At 42.4% G+C, this 12,044-nt stretch overlaps 1 protein-coding gene across 3 annotated transcripts in view; it reads right to left on the reverse strand.

The window, feature by feature from the left end:
* Positions 1–12,044, reverse strand: part of LOC114659733 (claudin domain-containing protein 1-like) — a 32,017-nt gene that overhangs the window by 16,124 nt on the left and 3,849 nt on the right. For all 3 annotated transcript variants that reach the window (XR_007936041.1, XR_007936040.1, XM_028812367.2), the window contains exons 2-3: positions 7,400–8,184; positions 2,227–2,334 (exon numbers count right to left, since the gene is read on the reverse strand). Coding sequence is in view for 1 of the 3 variants with exons in the window: in XM_028812367.2 (XP_028668200.1) it covers positions 2,227–2,334; positions 7,400–7,685 (394 nt within the window). In the remaining 2 variants the exon portion in view is untranslated. The remainder of the gene's footprint in view (positions 1–2,226; positions 2,335–7,399; positions 8,185–12,044) is intronic.

A 12,044-nucleotide genomic window follows, 5' to 3' on the forward strand; every position in this document is an offset into this window, starting at 1 on the left:
CTCAGAGTACTGCATCCTCCACCCATCCTTCTGCTGATACCAGCATAGAAGAGAGTTCCCCCCCCCCCACCCACAATTACAGCAGCCCAGGTAAGCAGAGAGCTGAGGAGACTTAGTGCCAGCACAGCAGCGGGTCCAGATGGAGTATCACCACGACTGCTGAAGGCCTGTGCGATGGAGCTGGGGAGTCCTCTACAGCGCATTTTCAACCTGAGCCTGGAACAGGGGAGAGTCCCGAGGCTTTGGAAAACATCTTGCATCATCCCAGTCCCAAAGGTATCACGTCCTAGTGAGCTGAATGACTTCCGGCCTGTCGCTCTGATGTCACATGTGATGAAGACCATGGAGCGGCTGCTGCTTCACCACCTGAGGCCACAGGTCCACCACGTCCTCGACCCTCTGCAGTTCGCATACCAGGAGAAGGTGGGAGCGGAGGATGCCATCATCTACATGCTACACTGATCCCTCTCCCACTTGGACAAAGGCAGTGGTGCAGTAAGAATTATGTTACTGGACTTCTCTAGCGCCTTCAACACCATCCAACCTCTGCTCCTTGGGGACAAACTGACAGAGATGGGATTAGATTCATACCTGGTAGCATGGATCATGGACTATCTTACAGACAGACCTCAGTATGTGCGTCTCGGGAACTGCAGGTCTGACATTGTGATCAGCAGCACAGGAGCGCCACAGGGGACTGGATTTTCTCCGGTCCTGTTCAGCCTATATACATCGGACTTCCAATACAACTCGGAGTCCTGCCACATGCAAAAGTCCGCTGACGACACTGCTATCGTGGGCTGCATCAGGAGTGGGCAGGAGGAGGAGTACAGGAACCTAATCAAGGACTTTGTTAAATGGTGCGACTCAAACCACCTACACCTGAACACCAGCAAAACGAAGGAGCTGGTGGTGGATTTTAGGAGGACCAGGCCCCTCACGGACCCCGTGATCATCGGAGGCGACTGTGTGCAGAGGGTGCAGACCTATAAATACCTGGGAGTGCAGCTGAATGATAAACTGGACTGGACTGCCAATACTGATGCTCTGTGTAAGAAAGGACAGAGCCGACTACACTTCCTTAGGAGGATGGCGTCCTTCAACATCTGCAATAAGATGCTGCAGATGTTCTATCAGACGGTTGTGGTGAGCACCCTCTTCTACACGGTGGTGTGCTGGGGAGGCAGCATAAAGAAGAGGGACACCTCACGCCTGGACAAACTGGTGCAGGCTGTATTGTAGGCACGGAGCTGGACAGTTTGACATCTGTGGCGGAGCGACGGGCGCTGAGCAGACTCCTGTCAATCATGGAGAATCTACTGCATCCACTGAACAGGATCATCTCCAGACAGAGGAGCAGCTTCAGCGAGAGACTGCTGTCACCGTCCTGCTCCACTGACAGACTGAGGAGAACGTTCCTTCCCCTCACTATGCGACTCTTCAGTTCCACCTGGTGGGGGGTAAACGTTAACATTATACAAAGTTATTGTCTGTCTGTATACCTGCATTGTTATCACTCTTTAATTTAATATTGTTTTTTATTAGTATGCTGCTGCTGGAGTATGGGAATTTCCCCTTGGGGAATAATAAAGTATGTATATATGTATCTATCTATCATATAGTGCCTTTCATTATCTATCTATCTTGCTCTTTTGCCCAACGTCAGTGCCATTCTAGACGTCGTTTACTCAGCGCTCCTCACACACACAGGGATTTGATGTCAAGTTAATGAATCTAAAGAGGGTCCGTAACGTGATGGTGAATTTTGCTGACGTCTGCAGCCGACTATTACCCCTCTGCCCCTGGATGTCAACTAAAGTCAACATCTAACCTGAACCCCTGCTGTTGGCAGAAGTCGACATCTGCCTTAAAAGAGTTAAGGTTGTTATGTTCACAAATAAGATGCATAAATACAAAGCCCTCCATAATATTTGGGACAAAGAAATTTTTGTCCTTGATTTCCCCCTCTGCGCCACAGTTTAAAATTACAAATAAAACAATCCAGACGTAATTACCAGGCAGAAAAAGTGTTGTTTGACCGAAATGTATGCAAATCCCCTTCCATGTGCGCTTTACTCATGTCTGAATTGTTTGTCATTTTAAACTGTGCAGTAAGAGGAGGAAATCAAGGAAAAATATGACTTTGTCCCAAACATCATGTAAATATGTGTTCATGTTCATAACTTATCTTAATAAATTATGAAAAATACTTCAGTATTAACTTACAGGTTCTTAGCATGTCTTCTCCACTGTTGTGGTTACCAGGTTCGTTGTATTTTGGTGTGAACTGCTGCTGAAGTGTAAAGCTCACACACTGCGTCACCAGCTGAGGATCTGAAAAAGGAACAAGGCACCCACAAAAGGTTAAACAGCAAATTGAAGTGCGCTCTTAGATGTGGCAAAGATAAAGATCTCACAAACCTTATCCCAAACCAATGCCAATTCTCAAATGATTCATTCCGATGGATGGTCAGTTTTATGAACCAACATATTCCAATGAGGGGTCTTTCGGAGACACTTATACAGGAAACACCATGGCAGAACAAACTCTCATATGGCACAGTGACTCTAACAACCACACTCACCAAAGACCAAATTCAGGGTCAACTATCAGCCTAAGTCAAATATCTCTCTATTATAAAAAAAAGAAATCTTGGAAGGCGACGATACGGGATTTTCTTGAAGACACTTTATAACGTTCCGCGAGGCAAGGCAGAGAGACAAAAGGACAGCAGCTGTACAGGCTTTGAAATGATCGACGTGCAGCACAACCAGCAGAACACGCAGCTCGGCAGCAGCAGCAAGCCATCAGTTGATCCAACCGCATCTCCTTAGCGTGCATTCAGCCCTCCTCTTCACAACGCGAGCGGCAGAGACGCGAAGTGGCTGGCATGCAACACCCCCCAGAGGGGGCTGGGCAAGCAAAGCAAGCAGGAGGCTGAGCCCCTCAAAAAGTCTCAGGGCACCCCTCTGTTAGAGAAAGCAATTGTATTTAAAGAGATGGTATATAGAAGAGTATGAGGGGCACGGGAGGAAGGCGGTTTGGTTCTTAGTTATTACAGATAGAAAATCAGTTACTTGAGTATTTCACTACAACGGTCTATTTTAAATACCAATGAATAATAAAACGCAGTAAATTAAAAAATGTAAACATATTAAAAAGTAAATAAATTAAAATTACACTTCGTCAAAAACAATATTATGAATTACCGTATATACTCACATATAAGTCGGGTCGTGAAACCCGAAAAATCGATCATAAATTCAGACCTTGACTTATACGCTCGTTTTTTCTAAAATGCAACACTTACATTTTTTATTTTTTTACATCTTCTTGCCTCCTCAAATCTCACATCAGTTTCTCAGACGCATTGAATTTTGTTGCAGCAGTGCAGTTACCAATTTATTTCGCCACTTCTACAACGTTTAATTTAAAACCAGCTTCATATTTTCTTCTGATCGAACGCTCCATCGTAGATAAGGAATACTCTTACAATAAAAGGGTACGAGGGTGTGAGATACAAAAAACACAAATCAGTGCAAACGTCGCTTCAGAATAGTTCAGGTATTACTGTGTCGTCACGTGGGCACAATACATAGAAAAGAAAGTCCGTGTGCTCCGTGGTTACTCTCTGAGGTGGGCGTCAGCATATTGTAATCTCTTGGACCAATAGTGTGAGTTTTCCGCATTTGACCTATAACAACCGACAAATACCGGAAATCATATGGTAAAAATAAGCCCCGAACTTATCCAGCAAGTATATACAGTACTTAATCCTCTAACTTACATTCTACAAACGTTGCTTTTTTTGCATTTCTACGTGCATATTGTTTGGGATATTTTTCTCTTTCTCGTTTATGGGACGATTCTCTTTGTTCTTGATTTTAAATATATGCAGCTCTTTTTTGTTAATTATCTTTTTCTCGCCATTGTTTTTCTATCACAATCTAAAATTTGACGTTCTTGAATAGATGATTTGCTTTTCTGCCTTGAATGGCGAGTTAGCACTGAGAGTGTCACGGGGTGGGATGAAGAAAGGATGTGTGCAGTAGGAGTCATGATTGGGCGAGCGGTGTGGAGGGGACTGGTCAAGGCTGAATAACATAGATACGACAGAAACGATTTTTAATATAGAGATAAAAGACACATTCAAGCTCTGTTTAGATAAAATACTCAGTATTGCAGAGGGCTGGTTTAATTTCAAAGTAGGTCACTGTGCAGTGCGTGTGGAACTTGTATGTTCTCCTGAAATCCACTTTAGTTTTTATCTGGGGCTGTAAGACTGCTACATTAACTACTTCCCAACTATGCTATCCATTCTTATGGACCAAAAAACTGAAAAGCAGCACAAAAAAAATGAACTTGGTCAGGAATGTAAGACATCTCGTCTTATCTTTTCTCCAGTGAAGGTTGAGGTGGCATCAGGTCAAGCAGGTTAACCCAGACCTTCCTATTCCCAGTCACAGATTCCAGCTCTTCCTGGGGAATTTCCAAGCATTCCCAAGCCATCTAATCCCTCCAGGGTGTCCTGTGTCTGCTGCAGGGACTCCATCCAATGGGATGTGCCCGAAGCAGCTCCAGTGGGGAGTCATCATTTAGGGATGGGAGTCTGTTAATCTTACTACATGAACAAACCACCTCAAGTGTATACTCTCAGCCTGGAGGCGCAGCGACTCTACTCGGTGGCTCTCCATACTTGCAGAGGTGTTCCCCACCTCACTTGGAGAGCACAATCCATTACTTCTCAATCCCGAGTGAGAGAAACAACCTCAAGACTCGGAGGTGCTGACCCCTGTCCATGCCACTTCACACTCATCAGCAAATCACGCAGGTATGTGCCGAAGGTGAGGCAAAGAGGACAACATCATCTGCATAAAGCGCCTCTTTAACTGGGCTCCCTCAAATCCTTGGATGCAACTTCCTGATATCCTGAAATCCATGAAAACCACAAACTGCAGCAGCGACAAGACACAGCCTTACAAATCTAATATCGAGAACTTAGACTGACAAAACATCCTCTAGTTCGACTTTTTAACTTGTTACATTTAAATAGATGACGCTAAAAAAAAATATTGGTGTACCGTATAGATGTGCCGACTCCATTTGTGTAACTGGAATTTCTCTACCACAAACCATTTTCTCAAGATATCAAACTCAGTGGAAAACTGGTCAAATTAAAAATAATTTTGGTCAAATTAACTTCCGTTTGTTTTACGGCAGAAGTATTTTTCACTTTCAGAATATTTTAGTCGTCCCTTCATCAATCCCTGCAGATACCAAAATCCATGGATGTTTATATTAAATGGCATAGTATTTGCATATAACCTACGCGCATCCTCTCATATACTTTACTTATAATGCCTCATACAATATAAAGGCTACATAAATAGCCAATGTCGATTCTCTCATGATCTTTAAGTTCTTCAGGCTGGTGGGCTCTTAACATAGCTTGCCAGCCATGCCTTACTAGCCTTAAAACTCCTTCCTCTTGCTCTCCTCAACCTCCTCTCAGTAGTGCTCATTTATTGCAAGCCAGAGAGGCCATTTTTGGTGTCATAGAGGCTGCACTGACACTTCAGCGAATTTCTGATTTTTTTCTGCTTTGTTGCGTGAATGCTCAATTTGTTCTTATCGACCTTACAGCCTACTTCAGCAAGCAACATGTGACTTCTAAAAAGATTTTTATTGTCTCGTCGAGAGGGAGACATTTACACTCCCTCTTAGCCTTTCAGGGACTGTTTTGACCACTTAATTGCCCTTTAGGAGACATTTGCTCACAGAAACAAAGGGTGCACACAAAACAAGCAGCGAACAAACAACACGCGAGACGTGGCATACGACGAGTGCTGGAGAGAGACTGAGGATCTGTGAAATGGCGGGAGACTTCCTTAATGATAAAACAAAGATCACCAAGGACCAGGAAGACTTACAGTCACTAAGACAAAGAGTGACCCGGTCTAAAAACCTAGTGTTATTCATCCATTTCAAGAATCATTGAAAATTAATGGAGACTTGACCCACTCGCAAAACCTTTATGGCTGCTTACTTAAGGGTACTGTATTTTGGTTTAACGAATTAATTTAAAAATCATTTAAAGTCTTGTAATTATTTATCTCTATAATGCTGAACAGATTCCTGAGTAATAACAGTTTTTTTGGTTTTGTACTGTAAAGTGAAAGGATGATACAGAAAAAATAAAAAAAGGAACTGTAAAGTCGGGGAAACAATGGTGTAACAATCCTTAACTGGTAAGGTGGGTTTAGCAGTCGTAGGTAGGTAGGTAGGTAGACCTTACCGGCTCCGGCCCCTGTGATGTCACCTCCGGGCTTGAACCAATGGCAGATGAACCTGAGCCAGACCCATATGACCTCACATCCTGTCTTCCCCTTTAAAAGTCTAACCGTTTCCCCTATGTGTCACTCTTGTTTTGGACTCTGTTCAATAAAGAGCACTGATGTGCATACAACAAACGACTTTGTAGCCAGGATACCACATTATACGGGTGGCTGCCCCAAACCTTTATCTGTGTAATGTCTTGTTATTGCAACAATAGATAGATAGATAGAAGAAGTTAACTGCTCGCCAAATTATGCTTGAGCACAATCAAAGAGGAAAAACCCTTCGTTCCAATGTCTAGTACGTTCTAAGTGAGTCTGTGATGGTTCAATGAAGGACTTTACCAAGGATGAGACTTTGGTGAAGAGCAAGATTTGCAGGTTGCCAATGTTATTTCATGAGACTGAAGAACGGCTCTTAGATTCTGGAGATGATCCCCTGTTATGACATTTCTTTATAATAAAGGAATTGCCTCATTTGAATTACCTGTTGATGCTCATAGCCATAAGACAGACAGACAGAGTGGAACCTCAGGTCACGAACATCTCGGACCACGTACAAATCAGATTACAACCAAAAACTTCGCCAAACTTTTGCATCTGTTGATGACCACACACTCGGGTGACGAACAAGCCAGTTTCCTGTCCGGTTCGTACGCGCCAATGATTTCTGCACGTGTTCAGTCTCTCCCTGTGCAGCGAGCGAGTGAGAGCACGGGCCCAAGCAGAAGAAGTAAACATTACAGAAGAAGTAAGTAAACATTTAGTTTACTATTACACTGTGCATTCTATGGTATAATTAACTACTTTTGTGCTTAAAAATCTTTAAAAATATATATATTTACATACAGCTTGCACTGTCCAGAACGGATTAATTGTATTTACATACAATCCTATGGGGGAAATTACTTCGGGTCATGACCAAATCGGGTTGCGACTAGAGTTTTGGAATGAATTACAGTCGTGACCCGAGGTTCCACTGTAGGTAGGTAGGTAGGTAGGTAGATAGATAGATAGATGTTAAAGGCACTATATAACAGATAGATAGGACAGACAGACATACCTGGGGACTGATACCAGTGAAAGTCTCTGCGCATTAAAATGCACCTCCTCCATAATCCAACAGTCCCATTCATCTGGAAAAGCACATCACTATATGCTTTCTCATCCATCTCGTTAAAATCTTCCCAGCGCTGGGAAACATCGACACTGCTATTGTCTTTCACTAGTGGTGGGCTGTGGTATTCATACCAAGAGTCTGTTCCTATTGAAGCACAGAGGTACACCGCTGACAGGAGGCTAAGGACGCATGCAATCACTAAGGCCGTCGCAAAACGGTTGTCCATCATCTTGGTAGTTTAGCCTTCACTTAGGTGTATATTGGAACAGCTCGATTGCTCTATTGGATATGTTTGAATGATCTCAAATCTGACGGTGAATGCATTCAGTCATGACAAGACTCTGTTGCAAAACTCTCAAATATATTTACATTTCCACAAGACACCATTTATGATCCATCAAACTTCCAAAATTTTCCTTTTGTAGTTGTGCTTCTTTAAAGTCCAGGAGCTCTGCGTTTCATACAATCTTCATCTTTGCTGAAAATAACATTCAACCCAATTTATATAACCAGCACCATGAATTACTTTTAATTAGGAGACCGACACCTACACGAGTTTCCTGTATTCATAAACGTTACTTTTTTCTTCAGCATCTGGGGTTGTTTCTGGTGTCCCCTTCTTAGATCCTCAACCGGAGAGTATTATTTAATTCCATAATGAAGTTGCATTGCCTGTTTCTTTCGTATTGCTTTCATACTCTTGTGCGTGAGGTGCATTGGTCGATTCCCTGCAAATAAAAAAAAAAAATTATATAAATTAGTGTTTGTATTTTCATTTGTCGGTCATGAATGCATTCATAAAGTCGGACAACCCAGAAGACACTTTGCAGCAGTATGATATAGGAAGTTCAATTTTCTGACACAGAATTTAACATTGTGGTGAAAATGCTGCTGTGGTCAGAGTCCTGACTTGAGCAAAACTAAACAGACAAACTCATTTCTAAATTTCTGCACCTACTGCATTATTTCTAAGCTGACCTGAACACGTTTTATTGTCAGGTTCATAAACTACGGTAGGCGAGACGTGCAAAGAGATAGCACTTTCAACTGTCTACGGCATGTGGAAGTGGGCGGCGACAATTCAAAGACAGGGGTGTGGCAAACCTAAGAGAAGGAAAGGGGTGCATTTAAAATTCAAAAGGGGTGTCAGATGACGTGATGTATTGAGGTAATGGTAATTAGAAAAAGTATAAAAATAAATGAACTGCTTAATTGATAGCTTACTCCATGGACTGAGACGTGTGTGCGTAATTCTGTGCAAATAAAGAAATGTCATCCGGGCTCAGTAACTGCCTTCTTTGAAGATGTAGGAAAGTTTATTCTGTGACAGTTTCTGCTTCAACTCCATGTCTCGGGAGATTTTTCAAGAGTCCCACACCTCTTTGTGTAAAGAAGTGCTTCCTGGCTTCAGTATTAAATGCACTTCCCCATAATTTCCACCGGCATCCCTGAGTATGCGATTCAACCTGAAGCTGAAAGAATGTTGCTGGATCTGCTCTATCAATGCCGTTGAGGGTTTGAAGACCTGGGTTAGGACCCCCAGCAGTCTTCTCTGCTCGAGACTAAATAAGTTTAATTCTGATTCTGGTCCAGTAGGACATGTTCTTAAATCCTGGGATGCACATGGTTGCTGTCCACTGCACAGCTTCAAATGCTGCTATGTCTTTCTTGTACTGTGGTGTCCAAAACTACAACAGTACTTCTGATGTGGTCTTACTGGTGCATTATATAGTTTGAGCATAGCAACTCTTGATTTAAATTATGATATAATCTCACATTTGATTTGCTTTTTAATGGCTTCTGCGTATTTCTGAGTCGATGAAAATACTGTGTTTACATACAGTATACCCCTAAATCTTTTTCAGAGGTAGCTTCCTGAATGTCAGTGTGTCCCAAGTTGTATTTATAAGTGAGGTTCCTCTTGCCCATGTGTAGCACTTTGCACTTTTCAACATTAAACCGCATTTTCGAAGTGTTCGTCACGGTCTGAAGTGTACTCAGATCTTTCTGAATTATTTTTCTGCCTTCTGAGTGTCTATAATCTCTCCAATTTTAGTGTCATCTGCAAATTTAGTTTACTAACTATACCAGGATCAATGTCATTAATAGAAATCAGAAAATGTAAAAGTTCCAAGGATAGACCCATGAGGGAAGGCCATTGATAACTTTGATCCATGTGGAGTGTTCTCTTTGTCTCCTGCCGGTAAACCAACCGGAGATCCAGTTTTGTAGGCTACCTCTGATGCCAAGGACTTGGTAGCTTTGTTGGCCTGAATGCTCCTATTCTGGATGAATTGGGTGGATAGGACTGGGTAGCTTTGTTGACCTGAATGGTCCTATTCTGGATGAATTGGGTGGATAGGACTGGGTAGCTTTGTTGACCTGAATGGTCCTATTCTGGATGAATTGGGTGGATAGGACTGGGTAGCTTTGTTGACCTGAATGGTCCTATTCTGGATGAATTGGGTGGATAGGACTGGGTAGCTTTGTTGACCTGAATGGTCCTATTCTAGATGAATTGGGTGGATAGGACTGGGTAACTTTGTTGGCCTGAATGGTCCTATTCTGGATGAATTGGGTGGATAGGACTGGGTAGCTTTGTTGGCCTGAATGGTCCTATTCTGGATGAATTGGGTGGATAGGACTGGGTAGCTTTGTTGACCTGAATGGTCCTATTCTGGATGAATTGGGTGGATAGGACTGGGTAGCTTTGTTGACCTGAATGGTCCTATTCTGGATGAATTGGGTGGATAGGACTGGGTAGCTTTGTTGACCTGAATGGTCCTATTCTGGATGAATTGGGTGGATAGGACTGGGTAGCTTTGTTGGCCTGACTGGTCCTATTCTGGAAGATTTGGGTGTACAGGACTGGGTAGCTTTGTTGGCCTGAATGGTCCTATTCTGGAAGAACTGGGTGGATAGGACTGGGTAGCTTTGTTGGCCTTATTTTGGAAGAATTGGGTAGATAAAACTGGCGAGCTCTGTTGGGCTGAAAAGCCTTATTTTGGGAGAACTGGGTGGGTGAGACTGGCGAGAACTTTGGGCTAAATAGCCTGTTTCCGTCTAGATTGTTCAAATGTTTAAAGAAGGCAACACCAGTGCTGAAGACAAACCATGTAGCAGATGGCCATCGATAGCTTCGATGATACAGGCAAAGTGGACGAAGCCATCAGATGCCGGACCAGGGAGTTCCCAAAGACAGTTTCTCCCAAAGTGGATTTGACATGTGGGTTCAAAAGTGGTGAATGGTAGAGACAATTTTGAATTGTACCAAGTTGCAAACAAAGGGTTACTTCACACATAATATGTGCCTGTACTTGTCTCGTGTTGTTAATAAAGGAGTTATGCACTGCCAAGCATTACGCTCAGTACACCCCTCATATGTATCAACTGATTTAGCATAAAAGCTCTGAATGCATTCAGAAACACATGACTATGAATATATACGAGCTCAGATGCAACCCAAGCTGTGCTTGTTATTTATTTTCTGTTCTTGAACTTCATTTCTGGCTTTAACACAAGTAGATAATTAGCGAAATACGGTCTATAGCTGCATTTCTGTCACAAATCCAGTACTTGAAATGGCTTTTGTAATTTTTTTTTTTGCATTCTCTGCCAACATAGGCATCTCACAGTAGCTGTGTGTAACTATGCGCTGCATAAAGCCAGCTCAGACAAAGGATTAAATTAGCAATACAAAATAAAATGCGCAAGCAAGCATGGTTAACTATTAATAACTGACTGACAATCAAAGCAAAACAAAAGTGCGAATGTCATTAGCGGAGCAAAACAGCCACACCAGCATCTGGTTTATGTTCGCCCAAATGCAAGGGGAAGGCCATTAGGTGAACAAAAATGGCTCTTTAACTTACAATAGTGATGAAGAACTAGCATAACAATGTTCCAGGTCACGAGAAATGCCTCATTTTGAACGTATTTAACTCAGGCTTGATGAATGCCACATGACGGAATTTAATTCAGATGTTGCTTTTATACCACACAAAATATCACCTTGTCCTAAAATTAGATTAGATAAAACTTTATTAATCCCAAGGGGAAATTCATATGCGTACAGCAGCAGCAGTAACATAAAAGACAAGAACACAGACTGATGATCACAAATTGAAAAGGAGCAGACAAGAATTTGAAAGGTATTTTATAGAGTAAAATTTGAAAATTAGCAACTACAAAGATGCATACAAAAGTAAACAGGAGAGCACCAAATAGCATTAGTTCCAGTCCAGAACAAGTGATTTTGGGTCTGTAGATCCGTTTTTTTTTTGCCCAAGGTCTATGTTCATAAGGTGATAACAGTGAGATATAAGCTGACTAGCAGTAATATCCAGAATCTCTGGAAAGGAAGGAACAAAACCCTGTGGTCATCACAAAAGAACATCACTGCCTGTATCATCAAGTTCACAGAAGAACATTAGAGGTCTGTGTAGATTGTGGAAGAATGTTCCCCAGATGTGGCCAAGTGTACCTCACGGTTCTAGCATCCTCTAGTCAGATGTTGTGCGTATGAATTTTACTTGTTGTCTACTTGTCTGCATAGGTTTTCCAACTGAATCTCAAACGATGAACAAGA

Source organism: Erpetoichthys calabaricus, chromosome 10 (assembly GCF_900747795.2).
Source record: "Erpetoichthys calabaricus chromosome 10, fErpCal1.3, whole genome shotgun sequence".
In the NCBI taxonomy this organism is placed as follows: domain Eukaryota; kingdom Metazoa; phylum Chordata; class Cladistia; order Polypteriformes; family Polypteridae; genus Erpetoichthys; species Erpetoichthys calabaricus.